The following is a 24,053-nucleotide window of genomic DNA, read 5'->3' as shown; positions in this document are numbered from 1 at the left end:
TGGAAGGGACCTCAGGCACTGCCCCCCTCCAGTGCCCTCCCTGGTTCTTCTGATGGTTTGGAATGAGGGCCCCAGAGGTGGGATTCCAACCCAGGTGTTCTGATTTCTTTAAGGCTAGAGCTTTCCCAGATCTCCCAAGGTACCTGAGGATGTTCTAGAACTTTGGATCAATGAGAATTAGTTACAGAGGAAGAAACAAGAGCAGAGAGGAGTCACTGGCCCAAAAGTCACAGTTTAGTCAATAGCAGAGCCGGAGTTGTAACTAGGGTCCTTAGAACATAGTATGTTGAATGTCTGAATCTAAGGGGATCTTGGAGACTAATCTATTCTCTTCATTTTACAAGTGAGCCCTCCTAGCTCTGACATTCTGTATTCTAAGGGCCCTTTCAGCTCTGACATTCTTGTTCTCAGGCCCCTCTTAGCTCTGACATTCTGTGCTCTAAGGGCCCTTCCAGCTCTGATATTCTGTGTTCTAAGGGCCCTCCCATCTCTGACATTCTGGATTCTAAGGGCCCTCCCAGCTCTGATATTCTGTGTTCTAAGGGCCCTCCCATCTCTGACATTCTGTGTTCTAAGGGCCCTCCCATCTCTGACATTCTGTGTTCTAAGGGCCCTCCCATCTCTGACATTCTGGGTTCTAAGGGCCCTCCCAGCTCTGAAGTTTTGTGATTTGTGTTTTCTGAGCTGATGATTCTGTTTTAACCCATCTCCTGTCCCCTGTTGCACTCCACCAGCTGCTCCCCTCCCTTCCCTCCTCTGTCTTGCACCCTCCCTTTTTGAGGCTATGTCCTGCCAAAGGGAGCAGGCCTGACGCCCAGTGCTATTTCCTGCTGGGCTCATGGAAACCAGCTGGGCTGCTCCAAACCATCTCCCATCGGCCTCTCTCCCCTCCAAGGTGCAGTGAGGCTCCATGAAAGCCTCAGGGCAGCCCCACACTGTGATCGGTGCAGGGCATGAGGGCTTTTGGAGACTTCTTTCAGTCACTTGGGATCTAGGATGAACTTTCCATCTGAGTCTCCTCCACAAAATAGGAAGGTGGACCCCTAGGTTCTAACTCCTATCCCTCCCTCAGTACACATGCTCACTTCCTAGGCTGTGTGTGTGTCTGTCTATGTCTGTGTGTGTGCGTGTGTGCACGTGTGTGTGTGTCTGTGTGTGTGTGCACACGTGTGTGCTTGTGTCCTGAGGCAGGGGTTGTGGACCAGATGGGCTCTGGTGAAACATCCCTCCTGGCCTCCTGAGCAGCCCCACCCCAGACCAGTCCTAAGGCGAAACTGATTCTCCTCTGAACTGCTGGGACCCAAGAGTCTGGCTCCCTAAGCAGGCCTGCTCTTGGTGAAGGAATTGGCTGGGTTCGGGCAGCCTGGGCGGGACCAGGCGGGCTCCCATTGGAGGGGCCAGCAGGCGGGTGGTGAGGAATTCACATGTGGGAGGACTTTGCTGTAGAATCATCCCGCCTTCTTCAGCCCTATCCTTCCCTCCCCTCCCTGAGGCCCCAGAGAGACTGAGAGGCTGAGCTGAAACTGGATTCGGCCACAGATTGGGACCCAGACCCAGGAAACAGCTGCCCTGGGGGGGACTCAGCCTCAGGGTGAAGCCAGGATCTCACCTGTGACCCTGACCTGGCCCTGCATTCCTTCCCCTCCACCTCCGCCCTAGTCTTGTCTCCTCTCTCTCCTGTCCCTCCTTCTCTGGCTACTCTTTCTTTCCTTCTCTCTCTCCCTCTGTCTTCCTTCCTTTCGGTTTTATCCCTCTTCTACTTGTCCGAGACTTCCCTTCTCCCCCCATCCATAGGTCTCTGTCTCTCTCCTTCTCCTCACTCCAGTCTCCTGGCTTGTCTGTCTTGCTTTTCAGACCTGTCTCCCCCCCTGCAGCTCCCTTGTCTTCTCTCTTGCTCAGTCTCCCCCCCATCTCTGCTTCCTTCCACTTCTCTCCCCTTTTCTTTTTCTCCCTTTGCCCCCTCTACCTTTCTCCATCTCCAGCACTGTCCCTTTGTGTATCCTGCTCCCTCTCTCCTTCCTGACCTCTGTTTCCCCTGGGCCCCTCTCCCCCCTCCCTGGGCACTCTCTTTCCCTGTCCCCCCCACCTTGAGCTTTCTCTTTCTCTCCTTCTTTCCCTGGCCTACTGGTTTCCCCATTTTTTGGTAACCCCAGCACTTAGCACAGTATGTGGCACAACTCTTAACAAATGCTTGTTGACTGACCGATTGCTCCTTGTTTTTGTCTCTGTCTGCATCTCTCCCTCCTCCCCTGTGCTCTCCCTTCCTCCTGTTTTTCTTTCTCTCTCCTCTCCAGTTTCCCCTGCCCTGCCATGATCCCCTTCCCTCCTCCTCCTATCTCCTTGCTCTCAGGTCCTCCCTGTGCCTGGGACTGGCTACCATTGCTATGGGAGGGGGGAGGTTTGGGGAGGAACAGGAGAGCATCCTCTCTCCTTTCTCCTGGGCCTGAGTCAGCTCAATCTCACCCCCCAGGCTCTTTGTGTGGCTGTCACCACCACCGATCTCGAAGAGACACAGGCCCTGCTGGGCTGTGGGGCAGCCATCAACTGCTTCTCAGGGGACCCTGCAGCCCCCACGCCCTTGGCCGTGGCCAGGCAGGCTGGCCAGAGGCTACAGATGGAGTTTCTCAGGAACAACCAGACCTCTGGTAAGGGGGAAGGGACTGGTCACACACATCCATGTGTCTGTGTTGGGGATGGTATGTGTACACGTGCCAGTCTGTCTGCTTCTGAGTCAGCATTTGTGTTTCTTGTTCTCAGTGTGTTTGTGTATGATTGTATTTGTGTGTTGTTATGTGTGTGAGGGTGAGATACAGAGAGTCAGGAGCAGAAAAGCTCAAGCATCCTTGTAGATAGGAGCTGGGTGAGTCACAGGATGTCTGGGGTCCTTGGTCAAGAGTAGCACAGTCATTGATTTTACTCCAGTGACAGGGCTCAGAGGGGGCAAACTGAGTCCATCAGAAGCTCCCCCACGTCCTCCATGCCCTCCGGACCCCACACAGCACCTCTGAGGCACTAAGTATGTAACATGTAACATGTAAGTATGTGCACATCCCCCCCTCCTGTGGGGGGATGATTCCTGGTCAATCCCCTGGCCCAGGGACCCCAGGAGTGGGGGGAGACCTGACTTCCCTGGGCCTCAGGGAGCTCTGAGTCTGAGAAAGGGGGTACTACCCCTGCCCTACTTAGAAGGGTGGGACAAGTGTTCATGAAGCACCCGCTGTGTGCTGGGTACTGTTTTAAGAACTTCACAAATATCATCTCATTTGGTCCTCATAACAACCCTGTATAGTAGGTGCTATTATTGTCCTCATTTTATAGTTGAGGAAACTGAGGCAAACAGAAGTTAAAGTGACTTGCCCAGGGTCACCCAGCTAGTGAGTGTCTGAGGCTGGATTTGAATTCTGTACTAGTGACTTCCTGGAGCCTTTGTCTAGGGGAGGGGAAAGACCACCCAGCCAGGAGCCACAGGCAGCCACCAGCCACCCAGGAGCCTTGGCGGACGAGCCTAGATGTTGTGTGCCTTCCCCTGGGAGGCTCAGTGCAGGAGTGACCCATGGGATCCAAGAGGGGGCTGGGCTCAGCCAGCCCAGAGACTGACCAGCCCACCCGGACCGAGTCACAGGGTCTGTCAGGACCAGGGAGCTTCAGCCAGTCAGTCAGAGCTGATGAAGTGTCTGCTGAAGCTGTACACTCACTTGGCATGAGAGGAGAGGAGCTATTTGGCTCAGATATAGTGCCTAGCTTTGTGGAGTGTACGTTCTGGGTGAGGGGGAAGACCCCTCCCCCTCCCCACCCCAGACACATACACACATGCACACACACACAGACACACATGCATGCCCCCACATTTATATATATACACATATACAACTACACAATGCACATATGTGCTATACATAATACACATGTCCACTGAACACATGCATACAATATCCACATCTCTCCATATGTCCATGTATACATGTTACATGTTTAGTACCTCAGAGAGGTACTGTGTGAGGTCCAAAGGGGAGGGTCCTGGACCTCCCCCTCCCCAGGGCATAGAGGATGTGGGGGAACTTCTGAGAGACTCAGTTTGCCCCCCTGAGCCCTTCCTTAGACTCACAGACTAGGAACATTAGAGCTCTAAGGACTTTAGGGGATTGTCTTGTCCAGCCCTCCTCATGTAAGTGTAAGAGGAAAGTGAGACTAGAGAAATCTGCCCAAGCTCTCATTGGCTTATGAGGGGCAGAGCCTAGATTTTAGCCCCGTCAATGTGCTTGATATTTGAGGGGTTGGCATTGATGAGTTGCTTTGCTGGTGTTTGGGATAGGTGGATGGGTGGGGAGCTGGGGAGACCTTGTCCCTCCTTGCAGAATTCTGTCATTGACCAAGGAACCATTTTGTCCCCTTCCTTTTTTTCCCCAGAGATGCCCCGCCTGGACCCAGTCAGCATTGTGGAGAAGCATTACTCTGTCATTCAGCCCACCGTGAGCCACAGTGGCTTCCTCTTCAAGACAGCCTCGGTGGCCAAGCCCCTACAGGAGCGCCGTGCCCGAGAAGGTGGGTACCTCCCCTCCCTCATCCTAGCCATCTGCTTCTTTTTCCTAGCTCATGCATCTCATAGTTCATTCCCTGAATGGTGGGCACTGGGGGTGAGAGGAGATAAAACATAGCTCCTGCCCTTGCAAGGCTTGCAGTCTGGTAGAGAGATAGAACACATGCACACTGTGGCATGAGGAGGGTCATTGAGAGGGACACAGAAAGGGCTGGGGGAGACCTGAGAGGTCACGGTATTGTGGGCAGGAAGGATCAGAGGGGCTTTCTGGTGCAGTTTGTGAAGTCTGAGTTGAGTTTTGGAGGATAAGCAGGAATTCGGTCAGTGAAGAGAAATAGGGAAGGCATTCCAGGTGCAGGAGACGTCCTGGGCAAAGGCATGGGGGTGGGAGAGCTAAGCTGAAGTTCCAGTCTTACATAAGACCTGATTCTCTTGGTTGTTAGTTCTGTGCCCCCTCCACCAAATAAACAAATGAAAGACTTACCTTGTTGTTTTGTTTTGTTTTTGTTTGAGGGGCAATTGGGGTTAAGTGACTTGCCTAAGGTCACATGGCTAGTGTTAAGCGTCTGAGGTTGGATTTGAACTCAGGTCCTACTGACTCCAGGGCCAGTGCTCTATTCACTGTGCAACCTAGCCACCCCCGAAAGACTTACCTTGGAACAACTCTGTTTTATATTACATAATTATGTGCAGGTTTTTCCCCTAATAGAATTGTGAGGTCCCTGCAGAGACTTTTATTAGTCTTTGCATCTTCAGTGCCTGGCACACAGTAAATGCTTAATAAATGTTTCTTTAGTGAATGAATGAATGTTTGGGGGCAGGGTCGGCCAGTTTAGCAGAATGTCAAATGGAGGGTTCATGAAAGGATGTGGTAAGCTGGAAAGGTAGGGGCATCACTAAGTGGAGGGCTCTGAATTCTAGCCAGATCATTCTGAACTCAACTCGGTGCGGACTTTGCCCAGGACTAACTATAAGACACAACATATTAAGAGGATCATGGGTTATGCTTTCGTCCCCATTATAAAACTCTCATGAGTTTTTGGAGAAGGAAACCTGAACTGTTCCTACTGATCAGACACTTCCTTAGGTGGGGGGTGAAACAGCCAACCTTTACTAGGCACCCCCTGTATGCAGAACACTCCCCCTGCCATTAGCTGGGAGCACTGGGGGTGGTGGGTGGACAGAGAGGAAAGAGAGAATCAGGTCCCTGCCCTCAGGGTTCTCCACAGGCTTAGCTAGGGAAACCAACTACGACCACCCTTGTAGAGTATTGTGACTGTGGTGAAGCTTAGGGAGCTTCAGATACAATCCAATAGGCTCAGTGATGGAAGTTTTCTTGGAAGAAACCTGTTCTCCCCACATTCTCCCAAGAGAGGAGATGTAGGGGGTACACAAGCCTCCCCAGTGTGGGGTATGGGGAGGGAAAGGAGGTGGTAGACCTAGGAGGGGGTTTGGATGTAGAAGGAGTGGGCCCTGAGGGATCTCAACTTCTTTTCTTCCTCCTCCCCTTTGCCTTGGGCAGAGTTCAGCCGAAGATGGTGTGTTCTCGGTGATGGGGTCCTGAGTTACTATGAGAATGAGCGGGCTGTTGTGCCCAATGGGGAGATCCGAGCCAGTGAGATCGTGTGCCTGGCCATACCCCCATCTGACACCCATGGGTGAGCTCTCCTCTATTCCGTTCCCAGCCCAGCCCAGTCCTACCCAGCCCCTGCACTCTCTCTTGCACAGGGCTTCTGCCATGTTTTCTCCTATTCCTTGTAAATCTTTACACCAGTCTCCCATCTCTTTATCTCAGGGCCCCTCCTCATTCTTCCTCTCCTAGCTAGGCAGAGCAATTAGGAGCCCTGGGTTCTAGTCCCAACTCCTCATGACCTTAGGTAAATTTTCCCCACATTTTAATTCTGATCTCCAGTAATTCTGTGATTCTGAAATTCACTGAGCTGGGATTCTATGTTTTGTGTATCTAAAATTCTCTGTTCTGAAATTCCAGAACTCCATGTTTTTCCATATTCCAAGATTCTAGAATCTAGTATTTTATGCTTCTAGGATTTTAAAATTCTGTCTTTGAAGATTGTGCATTATATGATCTAGAAACTCTGCCTTATGATGAACATTCTTCAAGGTGTCACCATTCTTCACTTCCCCAACCCTGGACCCCTGCCCCCCCAGTCTTCATAGCCTCACCCTCTCTACCAAGGCATGAGAACAAGGGAACCGTTTACAGACTGAATCCTTAGTGCTGAGAGCCTGGGTGGGTTGAACCAAAGAAGAAAAGTTGAGAGACAGATTTGAAGAGAAGACAGAGGTTGGGGTGATAGGGATTGACAGAAGAGAAGGTGAGGAGAGAACCTTGAGGTAGATGGGAGATAGAGAGGGTGAGCTATGAAGTGGGTGAGGGCAAGGGGCCCAGCCCTAAGCCTCTTTCTCCTTCTCCCGTCCCTTTGTCCCTTTCTTTCTCCAGCTTTGACAGCACCTTTGAAGTGTACACAGAGACTGAAAGGATGTACCTGTTTGGATCAGAAAGCCCAGACCTGGCCAGAGAATGGGTCAAGTGCATTGCTAAGGTGGGTGTGCTTAGTGGGTATGGGGAGGTGTGGCAGGGCCAGGGTGGAGCCTTCCTAGATCTGTCCATTTACAAGTCTTCAGACTCTAAGGGATGACCAGAAAGCGTCAAGAGAGACACATCCTTATTGCTGAAGCAGTCAGGGAGGGCTTCCTGGAGAAGGCGGGACTTGGCCCTGTGTGGATTGAAGGGGGAGGGGGGAGAAGGGCTCAGATCCAGCTGCTGGCTTTCATTCTCATTCCAGACTTCCTACAGCCTTGACTTTTGTTAAGCCTCTGTCACAGTAATTCTCTCCTCTCCCCTCTGCTTTTCCACACCATCTATGAATGTGGGACACTGAGCTAGGACTGAGCATCCAGCAGAAAACCTGATGGGGAAGTGGCTGGAGAGAATGATGCATAGGATCAGGGAAGGTGACAGTGGAGGGGGTTGGGATCAGACTCTTGGAAGTACTTTCCCTAACACTGAGGCTACTATGCCTTGGGCCTCCAGCTGGTGAGGCCTAGAGTAAGTCAGGCTGGTGACCCCACTATCCTCTCACTCATTCCTTCCCATAGGCCTTCGTGCCCACCCACGCAGAGGAGCTGCTGTGCAGGGACTTTGAGCGTCTGGGCCGCCTCTCATATAAGGCCGGCCTAAGCTTGCAGCGGACCCAGGAGGGTTGGTTTGCACTGGCTGGCTCCGAGCTCCGAGCAGTGTTCAAGGAGAGCCCCAGCGAGGAGGCCCTACAGCTCCGAAAGCTGCAAGAGCTATGTAGGCAGGACCCTTCTGCCCCCTGACTCAGCTTCCCCAAGTCCCTTCCCCTGAAGGTTGCTCAATAACTGTGGGGCTTTAGATAAGCCACTTCTCCCTCCCGGGGCCCATTTCCTCATTCATAAAATAAAGGAAGGGGGAGGGTGGACTCTGATCGTCCAGGTTCTCTGTTCAGAGGCCTGTGGTGCTGATGCCAGCTTTCCCACAAACTCACAGCATGCCCCTGCTCATGGCTCTGTCCACTCTCTTCTCAAATGAGAGATGACGTCTCGATGACCTCTCAGGTCCCTTCTAGTGTTGGCCTTCTTTGACCCTGGATCCCATCAGATTCTCTCCTTGGAAGTCAGATCTACACACTGCCCCGCTCTTTCTACCTCCCTTTTTTCCAGTCCTGGGTGGGACAGATTGATGGCTCCCTAGGCCCTTCTGTGTCTTCTTTTCCCTGTGCATAGCTGAAGGACCACACACGAGTCCTCACATGGGGTGATGCAATGTACATGTGTCCCACACCTGCTGGACTGGGGACTGACTGCTAAGGAGTGGGGAGGGGAGAGAGGCACAGATGTGTGTGTATCTGAACCTATCCTCTCCTTCCCCAGCGATCGAGGGGGATAAGGAAGTCCTCGTACTGGTGGAGAGGGGAAGGTGAGAATGAGGGCCCAGTGGGGAGAGGGAAGGCGTCAGCTACTCCCATTGGTTCCTGTGTAGTATGCGTTGGCACGGGAAATTTCTTTAGTCTTGAACAGGAAGCAGCATTCCAGATAATCCCAAAGATTACAAAGATTTCCTAAAGCAGAGTATAGCATTGTGCATGGCTGCAGAGGGCAGAATCAGGAGCAATGGGCAGATGGCAAAAGGTGGGGAGAGGAGGTCACAGGGAGGCTTTGATGTCAGAAAAAGCTCCATCCCGGAGTAAAGCAGGCTGCCCAAGCCGAGTCTGGAGAACCACATGTTGATTCTTATTCAGATACAGGGTGGGCTGGATGCTCCCTGAGGTTCCTTCCTGCTTTGAGACCCTGTGATTCTGGCTCCTAAATTTGGAATTGGGAGCACTGGGTTCTTCCCAATGTTGTCATTAACTCCTGTGACCTTGGGGAAGTCCCTTCTTCTCCTTAGACCCTGGTTTTAATGTCTCTTAAAGGATGGAGTTGGGTGACTTCTAAACAACCTTCTTTCTGACAATATGAGAATTTTTAAGGGTGCCCTGTGGATGGGGTAGGGAGGGTGAATCCCATTGGATTTCCTGGAGGTGACATTGACTGGGCACTTGGCCCAGGACCCTGTACATCCAGGGGGAAAGGAAACTGGACTTCACCGGCTGGCTGGGGGCCATCCAGAAGGCAGCAGCGAGCTCTGGGGACACTCTGTCTGAGCAGCAACTGGGGGACTCTGATATACCTGTCATCGTTTACCGATGTATAGACTACATCACGCAGTGTGGTGAGTGGAGGTGTCTGGGGCCAAGGCCTGGGGTAGGCACCCCTTCCCTCCTCTAAGGACCAATGAATTCTCCCCTATGACACCCCCTCCTTCCCACCCTTGTTGCCTAGGATTAACCTCAGAGGGCATCTACCGTAAGTGTGGGCAGACGTCAAAGACACAGCGGGTGCTGGACAACCTGCGTCGGGATGCCCGTTCCGTGCGCCTCAAGGAGGGGGAACAGCATGTGGATGATGTCTCCTCTGCCCTGAAGCGCTTCCTGCGGGACCTGCCTGATGGGCTCTTCACCCGGACTCAGCGCTGTGCTTGGCTCGATACAGCAGGTGCTGCTGCTGAGTGGACCTGTGGGCTGACCAGCTGGCAGATGGACGGACTGACCAACAGTAGCCAGCAGCAGACTGGTGGACAGACTGACTGACTGTGTTGGACAGATGGGCCTGCAGACAAGCCGGGATGATGAAGAGGCCCGAGATATCATGCTGAAGGGACTGGATATTTGGCCTGGGAGAGAGAAGATTTAGGGGTGACCTGAGAACTCTCACCCTATGCAGAAGGGCCATCCTGGGATAGGCTTGTACTGCTTGGCCCCAAAAGGCAGAACCAAGAACATTGTGGGGTGGGTAGGATGGAGTCTCCAAATGGTAAACTGAGGCTTGAGGTAAAGAAAAAGATGTTAATGATTGGGCTGTTCTGGCATGAAAGGGGCTGCCTCCGGAGGCAGTGGCAGCCCCCTAACTGGAGGTCTTCAAACAAAGACTAAATTACCACTTCCAGTATGTGGTGGACGGGATTCCTTTTCAGCTGTATGGACTAGGCGACTGCTATGATCCCCTGTCACTCTGATTTTGTGACTGATGGTTGAACAGACTGATCTACTAACTAATAAGTGAATTGACTGATAGAAGGACTGATCACATGATTGACCAGCTGCCTGACTGACAAGACCACCTGACAGACTGATTGACTGAATGACCAACTTCCCCAATTGCCCCCCCCTCCCATTCCTTAACCCTTTACCTTGTCTCCCTCTCCTGCTAGATTCCCAGTACTATGTGGCGCTGGACAGAATGACTTCTGTCCTCGCCACTTACCAGTCTCTGGGGTTTGTTGTGTGTGTGAAGGCTCAGGGTGGGTGCTGGGAGAAACTGACCCGGGAAAAGCTGACTGGGCCTGGGAGGAAACCACAGGGGTCTTAGGCCCCAAAGGGCCCATACCTCATACCTTCCTGTCTTCTGTCCTCAGCAATCGAGAATGAGGAAGAAAAGATTTGTAGGTACCAGGAACTCTTGGGTCTCTTGCCCCCTGTCAACCGGGCCACAGTGAAGGCCCTCATCAGCCACCTGTACTGGTGAGAGCCAGGGAAGACAAAGTTTTTTCATCTCTTTTCTCCACCCTTCCCCCCCCCACCCCCAGTGCCCCAAACTGGCCTGTCCCATCTACAGAACTTGAAGCCACAAGGCAGATCTGGAGCCCCACTCCCTCTCCCTGGGAAAAGTTTCTCTCTCTTTTCTCCCCCAGGCCCACTACCCATCTGGGCTTTGTCACTACAGTCATTTTGTGATTCTCTGTCTCACGGTCTTTTTCTAATGTCCCCAAGCATTCCAGGGGAAGGGGATTGGAGGGGTTTAGCAGAATAGGGGAAGGGGGACTCTGAGTCCAAGGTCTTCTTGCCCTTCATAGTGTACAGTGCTTCTCGGAGACCAATCAGATGAATACCCACAACTTGGCAATTGTCTTTGGGCCCACGCTTTTCCAGACAGATGGTCAGGACTACAAGGCTGGCCGTGTAGTGGAAGACCTCATCGATCACTATGTCCGAGTGTTCAGTGTACGTCTCAAGGAGTGGTGATGGCAGTAGAAAAACCTGGGAGCCTTGGGTCTCATGTCCTAATGGGTCCCAAAACCAGGATCAAGAGGGTTCAGCCCTCTCTGATGGAGGTTGCCCTGGAGCGGGAGTCAGGACACCTACTGTTCTAATGTTGGTTCTATGTCTAACTTGCTGCATGACCTTGAATACGAAGTCACTTCCCTTCTCTTTGCTGTTCCCTTTTATAAAAAGAGGGAATCAGATTAGATGCTGTCTCAAGTCCTTTAAAACATAGGACATAAAATGTCAGATCTGGAAGAGGCCTTAGAACAGAAGAGGAGGCAACATGCATGGGTCAGTGGAGAGAAGGAGGGTTTGGGAGTCAGATCCTGGGTTCTAATTCTGGCTCTACCTCTTAGTAACTGACCTTGGGCAAATTCCGGTGCTGTTTGCCTTGGGGTGGTTGGGGCATCTTCTACCCTGTGACCTGATTCCTTAGCTGTAAAATGAGGGTTTTGGATAAGATGGCCTCTGAGGCCACTCTTACCTCTAAATCTGTGATCTACAAGAAAGTCAGAATACAGAATGTCATCCCTGGCAGGGACTTGGGCATACTCTAGTTTTCTAACAGATTGTATGACTTGATAAAGAAAGATTAGCTCTGCCCATATTATACACACATAAAGCCTTAAAAAAGAGATAGAATCTAGTTCAGACTCTGCATTTTACAGTTGGGGAAACTGAGGTCCACAAAGGGAAGGGATTTTCCCAAGGTTACATGGGGAGCCCTCATATCCAGTGACTTCCTATGAGACTGATGGGGAATTCAGGAGAGGGTAGCTAGACCAGTTACCTAACTTATCACAGGCAATATTCCCTTCTTCACCCTGAATTCTTTGTTCCCTCCCTTCTACCCACAGGTAGATGAGGAGGAGCTGAGGAAGCAGCGAGAAGAGGTCACAGCCATTGTCAAGATGAGGGTGGCAGGCTCAGCCAGTGGAACACAGGTAAGGCAGCCAGAACCCTGGGCAGCCCAGCAGCTCCAACCAAGCTTCATCTTTTCCTGACTCGTGCCTCTTTCTCTTTCTCCCTTTTCTTCATTGTTGCCCCAAGCCACTAGGGAAGAAGACTCCCTCCTGTCTCTAGCCAGCCAGTCCTTTCCCCTGCCCCTTCAATTCCTCAACTTCCTTCATTCCTTTACTTGGTTAACAAGCATGTATTAAGTGTTTACTGTGGGCCAGGCACTATGCTTTGCTAGGAATAGGGGCTATATAAGCACCAGAGCAAAAAACAGACCCTGCCTTCAAGTCAGCCAGTCAGTTGACAGTCAACAAGCATTTATTAAATGCTTACCATGGTCCAGACACTGGGCTAAGTGCTGGGGATACTTTTGTTTTGTTGTTTAGTTGTCCTTCAGTTGTGTCTGACTCCGTGACCCAATTTGGGGTTTTCTTGGCAAAGATAGTGGGGTACTTTGCCATTTCCTTCTCCAGCTCATTTTACAGAGGGAACTGAGGCAACCAGGGCTAAGTGACTTGCCCAGGGTCACATAGCTTGTAAGTGTCTGAGGCCAGATTTGAACTCAGGAGGATGAGCCTTCCAGACTCCAGGCCCAGTACTTTATCCACTGTACCACCTAGCTGGTGATACAAAGAAAGACAAAAACAGGGTCCTGGCTCTCAAGGAACCCCCCATTTAAGGGGGGGAGACTGTATACAAACAACTATGTATAAACAAGATAAACAGGGGAATACTCTCAGAGGGAAGGCATTGGGGTTGGTGGGGTGGTGTGTGCATGGGGAGCCTGGAAAGGATTTTTGCAGAAGGTGGAATGGGAATTGGACAGTGTGAAGGCAGCATGCGCTCCAGTCTCCTGCCTGGGAGTCCAGCAGCCATACTGTTTCTGGGGGCAGGTGGGGTGCATTTTTAGGAGCAGAGATGCTGAGGGGCTAGAGCAGAGCCTGGGATCTGTCCTCTGATTCCCATAGAGAGGACACAGGGGCTTGGAATTGGAAGGAGGGCTCCCAGATATCATGGAACCTGAGATCTGTGAGGGACCTCAGGGGTCACAGAATCTCAGAGTTCAAAGCAACCCTAGAGGGCATCCACTCCAGCCTCTCTGCTTGAAGAAGAACCCCTCCTCCAGCAGTATCACAGTAATAACAGCTCACATCTTCATGGTGCCTTAAGAGTGATACCATCCATTCCTTACAACAACACTGTGAGATGGGCAATGCAGGTGTTAATCCCCCTTTGTAGTGGAGGAAATGGACTTAGCAGAGGTTGTTATTGGCCCTTGGTCACACAGCTAGTCATTGTCACAGGATTTGAACTCAAGCCTGTTTGCATGCTTTCTATTTCCAAGTGGTCATGAAGACCTGTATGGATGGGGAGCTCACTACCTTCCCCAAGACCCTTCCTCTTTGGGACAGCTCTGCTTATTGGGAGATAGTTCATGACTTGGATGCGCTGTGCCTTACACCTGCCTCTCTGCACCTTTCCCTAATTGGAGCTCCTTAGTTGTGATTTCTGCAGCCAAGTAGGACAAGTCTGATGGCCCTCCCACATGGCAGCCCTCCAAATCCAAGCTGAGTGCCTGCTAGGGAATGGGGGGAGGGAGACGTTTAGCAGCAGTTGGGCAGGGGAGGGCATCAGGCAACCTGCTTCTGCCCTGAAAAAGCGCCCTTCTTCTGTCTCCGATAGGGATGCACATGGCCATTCCTTCACCCTTGGCCAGCCCAGTGCCCCCTAGCTCACCTCCACCAGACCCTCCTACTTCAGTTCACCTTGGCCAGATCCCCTTTTCTCACCTCATTTGAGCTAGACTCTCACTCTGCCTTCCATGGCCAGGCCCCTGTTTCCTCTCATACTGACTAACGTATCTGTTCCACTTTTCCTGATTCCTCCCTGCCCAACCCAGACACGCCTCTCCCAGGAGAAGGCAGCAAACTGAGAGGGATAGTTCAGAGGATGAGTGATATGGGAGAGCCCTAGAGGTCAGAAGATCATAGATTTTAGAGCTAGAAGGATGAAAAGTGACTCAAGAGCTGCCCTAAGAGACCTTGGGAGGGGGCAGATAGGACATATGCACATGTGATGTAACTGTGACGCACGGAGAGTGTAACAGGGGTCAGTGAATCAGTCTACAGGCGTTTGTTAAGCACTTTCTACGTGCCTGGCTCTGTGCTGTGCTGAGGATACGTGGAAAGGTCAGTGCAAAATCAAAAGAAGGACTTTAGGAAGTCCTGCGGTAGGAGGCGGGAGAAAGCACTTTCAGCTGGGAGGAATCTAGCACCTGGCCATGCTGAGAAAAGACAGGCTTTCAGCAGGTAGAGAGGAGGAAGCGATTTGATTCAGGCACCGTGAAGATAAGAGAGGCCAGAATAATAATAGCATTTCTAAAGCAGCTACTATGTGCCAAGCACTGTGCTAAGGGCTTTGAAAATATAAGAGCATTTGATTCTTACAACAACCCTGGAAGGTAGATGCCAATATTAGCCCCATTTTACAGTTGAGAAAACAGTGGCAGTTAGAAGTTACATGACTTGCCCAGGGTCTCACAGCTAGGAAGTGTCTGAGGCCAGATTTGAACTCAGGTCCTCCTGACTCCAGGCTCAGGGCTTCAACCCTGGCACTATGATCTAGGAAATAGCAAGTGATTTAGTTTGGCTGTAAAGAAGGATGTAATGATCTATAACAATGAATACAATGAAAGTGATAACAACGGCAATAATAGTACTCCCTCTTCTTTAAAGAGGTGCAGTAGATAGAGGGGTGAACCTGGAGTTAGAAAGACTTTAATTTAAATCTGTCCTCAGATGCTGGCAAATCACCTCACTCCTGGCTGTCTGCCTCAGTTTCCTCAACTAGAAAATGGGTATAATAGCAGCACCTACCTCCCACGGTTATGAAGATCAAATGAGATGATATTTGCAAAGTACTAAACACATAGGCACTTAATAAATGCTCGTTTTCTTCTAAAAAATCATTGATGTCTTTTGTTATTAACATCACCTTAGTCTCTTTGTGTCTGTCTGTCTCTCTCTCCTTTCTCCTCTCTCTCTCTCTCTCTCTGGCTCTCTCCATCTCTCTCCCTCTCGCCATCTCTCTGTATCTCTCCATCTCTCTGTCTCTCAGTGTCTATTCCCACTCTTATATCCCAAAAGCTATCACTTGTAACAAAGCATAAGAAAGGAGAAAAAAATAAGTAATTCAGCAAAGCTAACAAGCACTGCATGTGTGTCTGAGAGTGTATACAAGGTGTGATACCCATAGTACCCCTTCTACAAAGAACTACAGAAAACTTTAAAAATCTCTTAAATTATATGGCATACAGGGGTTGTTGTTGGGGTTTGGTTTGTTTGGGGCAGCTATGTGGTGCAATGTGAAGAACGCTGGGCCTGGAGTCAGAAATATCTGAGTTCAAATCTAGCCTCAGACCACTTACTAGCTGTGTGACCCTGTTCAAATCACTTAACCACTGATTGTCTGCCTTAGTTTCTTCATCTGTGAAACAGTACCTACCTCGCAGGGTTGTTGTGAGGATCAAATGAAATAATATCTACAAAAGTGCTTAGTATAGTGCCTGACCCATAACGAATAGCTGCTATAGAAATGTTGGCTATTATTTAATGTTGTTTGTTCTTCCCATTTTCATTGTCAGTTTATCCTGTTTTCCTGCCTCTGCTTCCTTCACTTTGTATCAGTTCATAGAAGTCTTCTCATGCTCCTCCATATTCTTTATATTAATTGTTTCTTATGGTGTAGGAATATTCCCCCAGATAAGGGACATCTCCTTTGTTTCCAGTTCTTTGCTAATAAAATCTTTTTCTAACAATAGCCCTGGATGATAGATAGTATGAGAATTTTGTCATTCAGTTGTTTTCAGTCACATCCTACTCTTTGTGACTCCATGTGAGTTTTCTTGGCAAAGATACTAGAGTAGTTTGCCATTTCCTTCTCCAGCTCATTTTACAGATGAAGAAACCGAGACAAACAGTTAAGTGACTTGCCCAGGGTCACACAGCTTGTAAGTGTCTGAGACCAGATTTGAACTCAGAAAAATGAGTCTTCCTGACTCCAGGCCCAGTGCTGTGCCACGTAACTGCCCCAGGACAAGAATAACCATCCCTATTTTACAGAAGAGGAAACTGAAACTTTGAGAATTTGTGACCTTTCTAAGACTCCTAGTGGCATAGTGTAGACTCAGACTTAGGCTACCTGACCCAATGTCTAGTGGTCATTTCCTCCAACATGAAGCCCCTTTGGGGGGTTTCCTGTTGGTTCCCACACTGAACTGGATTCATCTTATCCTCCCCAGGGGGAAGGACAGATTCATAGCAACTTCCCATTCAGTGCTTCTAAGAACTTAAACAAGTGAATTCCTCTTCTCTGGACCAAGGAGTTAATAGACTCCCCAGCAGAGCTAGAGTGGGCTTCTAATCCCACTCAGTCTTACACTGGCTAACTCACACCAACATGGAGGATCTATTTTCATATTCTGTCTACTTGGCAACAAACTGGTCCTATTTATCCCACTGCCCCTATTTCCTTTGCTTTTGGCCAGCCCAGTACCCCCAGCTCACCTTTGCCAGACCCCTTCTGCTTAAGTTCACCTTGGTCAGACTTCCTTCTCTCCTCTCACCTCAGCTAGACTCTTCCTCTGCCCTCCTTGGCCAGGTCTTCTGTTTCTTCTCATAGTACCTAGTCAACCTGTGCTCAACTTTTCCAACTCCTGTCTCCCCTGCTCCCCCTCCCCCAACCTGCTGAACCCTAGACAGACCTCTCTTTGGAAAAAGCAATTCCTAGGAGGGTTAGTTCATGGGAGGAGAGATATGGGAGAGGTCATAAGATCATATATTTTAGAGCAAGAAGGAACCTTAGACAGGGTGGCTAGGTGGTGCAATGAATAGAGCACCGGCCCTAGAGTCAGGAGGACCTGAGTTCAAATCCGGCTTCAGACACTTAACATAAAAACTAGTCATGTGACCTTGGGCAAGTCACTTAACCCCAATTGCCCTCCAAAAAGCAAGAAAAAAAAAGGAAACTTAGAGGTCACTGAGATCAGCCTCCTTTATTTTATAAATGAGGAAACTGAGGCACAGAGAGATTAAGGTTCTTCACAGTCTGTTAGCATGATTTGAACCTTGGTCTTCCTGAATCCAAGTCCAGTACTCTATCCTATACAATATACTGTCCTCAGTCTTCTTTTGCTTCATATGTTTCAGAGAGTAGAAGGAAGTTGCCAAAGCGCCAATGTTCTCTAGGTGAGGCTTCTGTCCCTGTTCCTCCCCTTTCTCCCTCTCTGACTCCTTCTCTTCTCCCCTCCACAGCATGCTGGAGATTTCATCTGCACTGTATACCTGGAAAAGAAGGCAACGGAGACAGAGCAGCATGTTAAGGTGAGGCCTCAGGGACTCAGGAACCCCAGTCAGTGCCCAGTCTTGGCTTCTGCTCATGGAGCTGTCCTTGGTGCTGTAGTTCATCCAGCCCCAAGCCTATCAGACAGGATACTTGGTGCCTCCCTGTTAGGTCTGTCTTCCAGGAAGCCCAGCACAGGGGTTTTCTAGAGCTGATCTGAGTGGAGTTCGGAGCTAATACAAGCCATCCATAGATCCAGGTTCTGGATGGAGTTAAAGAGGTGATCACAGTGATGATGTCTGTTTACAAAGTGTTTTCCTCAGATCTGCCTGTGAGGGGTAGATAGTGCAAGGCTGAGCATTTCCACTTTTTGGTGCAAAGGAGCTGAGGTTCACAGAGTGAACTTGCCCCAGTCATACAGCTAGCAATAATAGTGGCTCCCATTTCTATAGCTCTTTAAGGTTTATACAACTGCTCTATGTAGTGGGCAGCAAAAATATTATTTTCACTTTGGAAATTGAGAAACTAAGGCACAGAAAAGTAAAATGACTTATCTAGAATCAGCAGGAAGTTGATGTGAGAAAGAGAACTCAAATCATAGTCTTCTGACTCCCTGGCATCACATGTAATTGGTATCTGAAGGGAGTTTGGAGAGCTTGACCCTGTAAGGATGGAGTAAAGTGGCCCTAGATAACCTAGTCAAATCCAGAGCCCCTACAGTGATAGATTCATAATTTAGAGCAGGAAAGAGCTTTATACGTCATCAAGTTGGCCAACTCCCTCATTTTACAGTTGAAGAAAACTAAGACCCAAAGACGTCATACAAGCTAGTAAATTTCTGAGGCAGGATTTGTATCCAAAACTTTGGACTGTAAATCGAAACCTCTTTCCATTCTACCTTGCTGGAGGGACACTTGGACTGAAGTCTGGGATCCTGGTGGACTCAGGCTTTCCTTGTTGGCTCAGGATTTTGGGGACAGTAGTCTTCTAGGGTTAGAAAAGACGGGTTTGGGTGGCTAGGTGGCGCAGTGAGTGAAGCGCCGGCCCCAGAGTCAGGAGGACCCGAGTTCAGTTCTGGCCTCAGATACTTAACATCCACACAAAAAAAACTAGCCATCTAACCTTGGGCAAGTTACTTAACCTCAATTGCCCTCCAAAAGGCAAAAAAAAAAAAAGAAAAGATAGGTCTTATTTCTTTATGCCTCTTCCTCTCAGATCCCAGCTTCCATGACAGCTCAGGAGCTCACCTTGGAAATCCTGGATCGTAGGAATGTGAGGATAAAGGAAAAGGACTATTGGACCTGTTTTGAAGTCAACGAGAGGGAAGAGGCAGGTAAGTGGCCTTGGGAAATATGGATGGAGTCGACTTGCGTAAACAGATTTGTGCTAGATTCTATTATTCTGTGGTCCTGTGAACCAGGGCCACTTGCTATGGCAATTTGAGTGAGGGCTCTCTTTGTGAGTACTGGGAGTTGTAAAATGTGGAGACTTGATTAATTTCTCTCACCCATTTCAATTCCTACATTTGACAGCAAAAGCTTCTCTAAAGGAGTGTGGTAACTACATCTGTACTAAGAGAGTGCAAAGGAGAAAACTCACAGATAAGACTTACGTATCCAAATGAGATTTATTAAATAATATCCCGTAGAGCTAGCTGAGGCCTTCAGAAGTATAGACAGGAGAAGGATGGGTGCTGTAGTCTTCCAGATCTTCTACTAGGTTGGGGGGGATGGTGTGGCAGCGCTCTAAGTTTTTCCCCTTTTGTACAGGTAAAGTCATATCTCGTGCCCCCTTCCCCCTCTTCAGGAGGTTCAATAGGATGTTCGGTGACAAGATTTTATTTATTTGTTTCCATATCTGAACTTTGGGATCATTGAGCACAGTAACTGGTTGTGAGGGATGAGAATATGAAATTGGAATGTTCCCCAGTCTACTAAGAGTTGGCTAACAAAGGAGACAAAAGTAGAATACTTTTTCTGTGATCCCATGTACTATGAGACAGACCAATTGGGTTGAATTCAATTCTTATACAGTTATATTTGGCGAGACAAGAAGACTTTCTCATCTTGTTTACAGCAAAAGAAAGTTAGAAGCAATTACAACTGAGCAGGTATACAGGAGATTAACCAGTTAATATGGGCATGAAGCTTCCCAGGGAATTTCTGTCTCAAAATTGCTTGGCTATTGCCAGGAGGATGGCCTCAGGTCGTTCTTTCAAGTGAGGATCAAAGGCCCTTTGATGGAGCCGCTTATAGCTTTTCCCCTGGGGACTCTCTGTATGAATGCTAGCTCAGATTGTGTAAAGGAGGGGAAGAAAAGCTAAGGGTCCCCAAGGGGTGGGGGAGGCCTCAATTATTAATATAGCTGCATAGAAATGTGTGTATACATTCTCTGGTAAGCAGTGTCAATTCATTTACATTCCCCAGAAGAAGGATGACACTTGTAGTTATAGAATTCCAAGAAGCAGTCATATCATTATACAAATCTTAAGAGAGGTCATAGAAATGACAAAGTAGACACTATAAACTGCATCATGGTAGTCATAACTTAAGAGACTTTATAGCATCATGATGGTGTTGGGACGAGGGTTGTAGACACCACCATATCCTAGGGTGAGAATAGTGTGAGCAGTGGTGGTGTACATGATGGTGACCATGGTGCCTGGGGGCTGATGATGAAGGGAAGGAAAGTGGTGATGATATATGATGATGGTTATCACAGATCTCAGAGTTGTAAGGAACTTCAAAGGTTAAACTGTCTGATCCATACCTGAACAGAAATCCTTCCTACAATAACTCTCTTTGGGTCCATTCATTCTCTGCCTGAGCATCTCCATTGAGGAGGGATCTGCCATCTTCTGGGGACACCCATTTAGCTTCCAGGAACCTTTTAGATGCTGCAGATCAAAAGCCACCCCTTCTTATCCTGTGTAGCTCTTTTCTATGTTTCCCATAAATTTTGCTAACAGGACTCACATGGTGTTCTAGAGGCCTTCCTCTTTAGGTCAGAGACACCTCAAGGCATCCAGGATAGATTTCAAGGGGCCTTTGAACTTGGGTGGGAAAAAAATTACAGCTTTATTTCAGTATAATTCGTTTTCTTTGTAATCCTATATATTTTGTTCTGTGTAATTAAAAACATTATTCTGAGAAGGGGTCACCAGACTGCCAAAAAGATCTATGACACAAAAACCACATTAAGAACTCCTAGGTTTTTTTTTAACTTTGCAAGGATACCTGAGCAGAGCTTGGGCCATCTGGCATGCTTTTGCTAAGTGACTGGCTCACTTCCCTTTCTTTTTTTTTTCCCATTGTACCATGATGCCTTTATTTTTTTTCTCTCTTTTTTTCAAATGCTTTATTAACTTCCGATTTACATCATTCGTTTCTGCCAGATTTTGAGTTACAAATTTTCTCCCCGTTTTTCCCCTACCCACCAGCCCAAAATAGTAGTCCCACAGGATATCCCCTCCTCCAATCTGCTCTCTCCCATATTTTCTCCCATACCCCTTTTGACTTTTCCAGTAGATCTCTATGCCACAGTGCCTGTATATCTTATTTCCCAATTACATGTAAAATAGTATTAATAATAGTATATTTATATATATTATATATATATTTGAATATTTGATTTTAAAACTTTGAATTCCAAGTTCATTCCCTTCCTCCCTTGTCACCCACCCTTACTGGGAAGATAAGCAGGTAAGTATAGGATGTACATGTGTGGCTAATGCAAAACATTAACATAGTAGATATATTGTAAAATACTGACTATATTTCCCTCCCTCCTATCCCACCTCCCACTTGTTCTATTCTCTACTTTGATCCTGTCCCTTTTCAAAAGTGGATGCTTCCAACTTCCCTCCCCCCACAGCCTGCCCTCCCTTCCATCATCCCCCCCTCCCTTCCATCATCCCCCCTCTCATCCCCTTCCCATCTACTCTCCTGGAGGGTGAGATACCCTGTTTAGTGTGTATTTCATTCCCTCCCCAAGCCAAATTCAATGGGAGTAAGGTTGACCCATTTCCTTTTGCCTTCCTATTCTTCCACTCCATTGTAACCATTTCCCCTTGCCTCTTCTGTATTTACCCCATTCTGTCTCTCCTCATCTCCTCTCATTATATTCCTCTCTCAGCTTTTAATTCACCTTTTAAGTATCATCCCTTCCTGTTAAATTGATCCTGTGCCCTCTATATCTATGTATACCTGTAAGTATATATACACACATTCACATATGTATTCATATGCCCATATACCCTCATATATAGACACACACACATATATATATTTCTATTCCCTTCAACTACTGAGAAATGTTTCATAAGTTAAAATTATTGTTTTTCCATGTAGGAATGTTAATTCCTACTTTGATAATCAACTTTGATAAGTTCCTTATGATTTCTTTTCCCTGTTTACCTTCTCATGCTTCTCTTGCTTCTTGTATCTGAATGTCAAATTTTCTGTTCAACTCTGGTTTTTTCATCAAGAATGCTTGAAAGTCCTCTATTCCACTGAATGACCATATTTTCCCCTGAAACATGAGACTCAGTTTTGCTGGGTAGGTGACTCTTGGTTTTAATCCCAGCTCCTTTGACCTCCGGAATATCATATTCCAAGCCCTTCGATCCCTCAGTGTAGAAGCTACCAGATCCTGAGTTATCCTCATTGTGTTTCCACAATATTCAAATTGTTTCTTCCTGGCTGCTTGTAACATTCTCTCCTTAATCTGGGAATTCTGGAACCTGGCTATAATATTCCTAGGAGTTTTCTTTTGGGGATCTTTTCCAGGAGGTGATCGGTGAATTCTTTCAACCTCTATTTTGCCCTCTGGTTCTAAAACATCAGGGCAGTTTTCTTTGAGAACTTCCTGGAGGATGATTTCCAGGTTCTTACTTTGATCACGGTTTTCAGGTAGTCCAATAATTTTTAGATTATCTCTCCTGGATCTATTTTCCAGGTCAGTGGTTTTTCCCATGAGATATTTCACATTGCCTTCTATTCTTTCATTTGTTTGTATCTGTTTAACAGCATCTTGATTTCTCATAAAGTCTTTAGCTTCCATTTGCTCCAGTCTAATTCTGAAGCAATGATTCTCCTCATTGAGCTTTTGAGATTCTTTTTCCATCTGGCAAATTCAGCTTTTTAAGGCATTCTTCTCCTCCTTGCCTTTTTGAGCTTCTTTTGCCATTTGAGTCAGTCTGGTTTTTTAAGTATTATTTTCCTCAGTCAGGCTGTTGACTCTCATTTCATAATTTTCTTGCATTGTTCCCATTTCTCTTCCCAATTTTTCCTCCACTTCTCTAATCTGCTTCTTAAGGTCCAGCTCGTAACCAGCTCGTATTTTCCTTTGAAACTTTTGGTGTGGGAGTTCTGACTTCACTGTCTTCCTCCTGTTCCATGCTTTGCTCCTTTTTGTCCCCAAAATAAGAGTCTAATGTTGGAATCTTCTGTCTGCTTTTTTCCTTTGCCTGGTCATGTCGCCCCTTAGTCACTTGACCCCTGGGCTTTTTGCCACAGTAGGACTCTGCCACCAGACAGGGGAGCTTTCGTCCCAAATGCTGGGGTTTTCTCAGTTGCTGGAGGTATTAGATGGTTGCCCTCTCTGGAGCCTCCACACGCTCTGGCAAGCTGAACACACACCCCAGGACCTCAACCCTAGACTGCAATCCAGATCCAAGCAGGTTAAAGCAAGAGCGATTACCCCTCAGACTGGTGCTTGGTCCCCCTACACTCTGCAGGCCAGGAGCTGAACCTGCCACATGGCGCTGGCTGGCTGTGCCAGTGTCTCAGTGGCTTCTCGCTCAGGGGGCAAAAGCCACGCACTTACTGGTTCCAAAGTCCAGACTGCACTGACCTCTCACTTTTTCCTTCGCATCTATGTATTGATAATTCTGGAAATGGCTACAGCTGCTGCTGATTTGGGGTCCTTCTGGCTGGGCTCCCAGAGATTGCGCCGGCCGATTCCGGGCTGTCCTCAGTGGGAGGTTAGCTTCTCTGTGTCATTTTGTGGGTTCTGCAGCTACAAAGTTTGTTTAGAGTCCCCTTTGTACATGGATTGGGGAAGGTGGAAGCAGGAGCAGCAGGGAGGTCCTGCTTCTACTCCACCATCTTGGCTCTGCCCCTCCCCCCCACTTCTCTTTCTTATCATGCATCTCCCGGGTATCTCTTGTTTGTATTTCACCTAGATTTCTTCCTGTATCCCTTCTCCTACCTCTCATAGAGCTATCCTCTATAACAAAGAATTTTTTTAAAAATTGTTTAAAATTTAAAAAAAAGAAAAAAAGAAACTCGGCAAAAACTGAACAACACACCAAAACCGTCTGGCATATGCATCATTCCAACCTCGTGGACCATTGCAAAGGAGTGGGGGAAGGTGTCTTCTCGTATTTCTTCATTGGGGCTAACTAAACTTGTTCTTCAGTTTCACAACATTCAATTTGGATTGTTTTGTGGTGGTGGTTCTTTCCATTTACGTTGTTATAGTCATTGTGGATATTGTTTTCCTGGCTCTGCTGACTTCACTATGCATTGGTTTCCTGGATATCTCTTACACAACATCTTGCATGTACAAGTTATTATTGGAAATGTGCTGCT

General features: G+C 48.1%; 1 protein-coding gene across 7 annotated transcripts in view; it reads left to right on the top strand.

Moving 5' to 3' along the window:
- Positions 1-24,053, top strand: part of ARAP1 (ArfGAP with RhoGAP domain, ankyrin repeat and PH domain 1) — a 119,375-nt gene that overhangs the window by 78,534 nt on the left and 16,788 nt on the right. For 6 of the 7 annotated variants that reach the window (XM_069070799.1, XM_069070796.1, XM_069070803.1 and 3 more), the window contains 13 exons: positions 2,471-2,645; positions 4,408-4,542; positions 6,060-6,195; positions 6,999-7,101; positions 7,658-7,853; positions 8,453-8,498; positions 9,130-9,293; positions 9,404-9,616; positions 10,536-10,641; positions 10,974-11,121; positions 12,021-12,107; positions 17,433-17,501; positions 18,676-18,793. In XM_069070799.1, the coding sequence (XP_068926900.1) occupies positions 2,471-2,645; positions 4,408-4,542; positions 6,060-6,195; positions 6,999-7,101; positions 7,658-7,853; positions 8,453-8,498; positions 9,130-9,293; positions 9,404-9,616; positions 10,536-10,641; positions 10,974-11,121; positions 12,021-12,107; positions 17,433-17,501; positions 18,676-18,793 (1,696 nt within the window). The remainder of the gene's footprint in view (positions 1-2,470; positions 2,646-4,407; positions 4,543-6,059; positions 6,196-6,998; positions 7,102-7,657; positions 7,854-8,452; positions 8,499-9,129; positions 9,294-9,403; positions 9,617-10,535; positions 10,642-10,973; positions 11,122-12,020; positions 12,108-17,432; positions 17,502-18,675; positions 18,794-24,053) is intronic. The other variant, XM_069070800.1, reaches the window with a different exon arrangement.

The sequence above is a fragment of the Petaurus breviceps genome, unplaced genomic scaffold (assembly GCF_028583685.1).
Source record: "Petaurus breviceps papuanus isolate PSGF00001 unplaced genomic scaffold, PetGlider_PUasm1.0 90823, whole genome shotgun sequence".
Lineage (NCBI taxonomy): Eukaryota > Metazoa > Chordata > Mammalia > Diprotodontia > Petauridae > Petaurus > Petaurus breviceps.
Note: the sequence above shows the minus strand (reverse complement) of the source record. Positions and strands in the feature narration are given on the sequence as shown.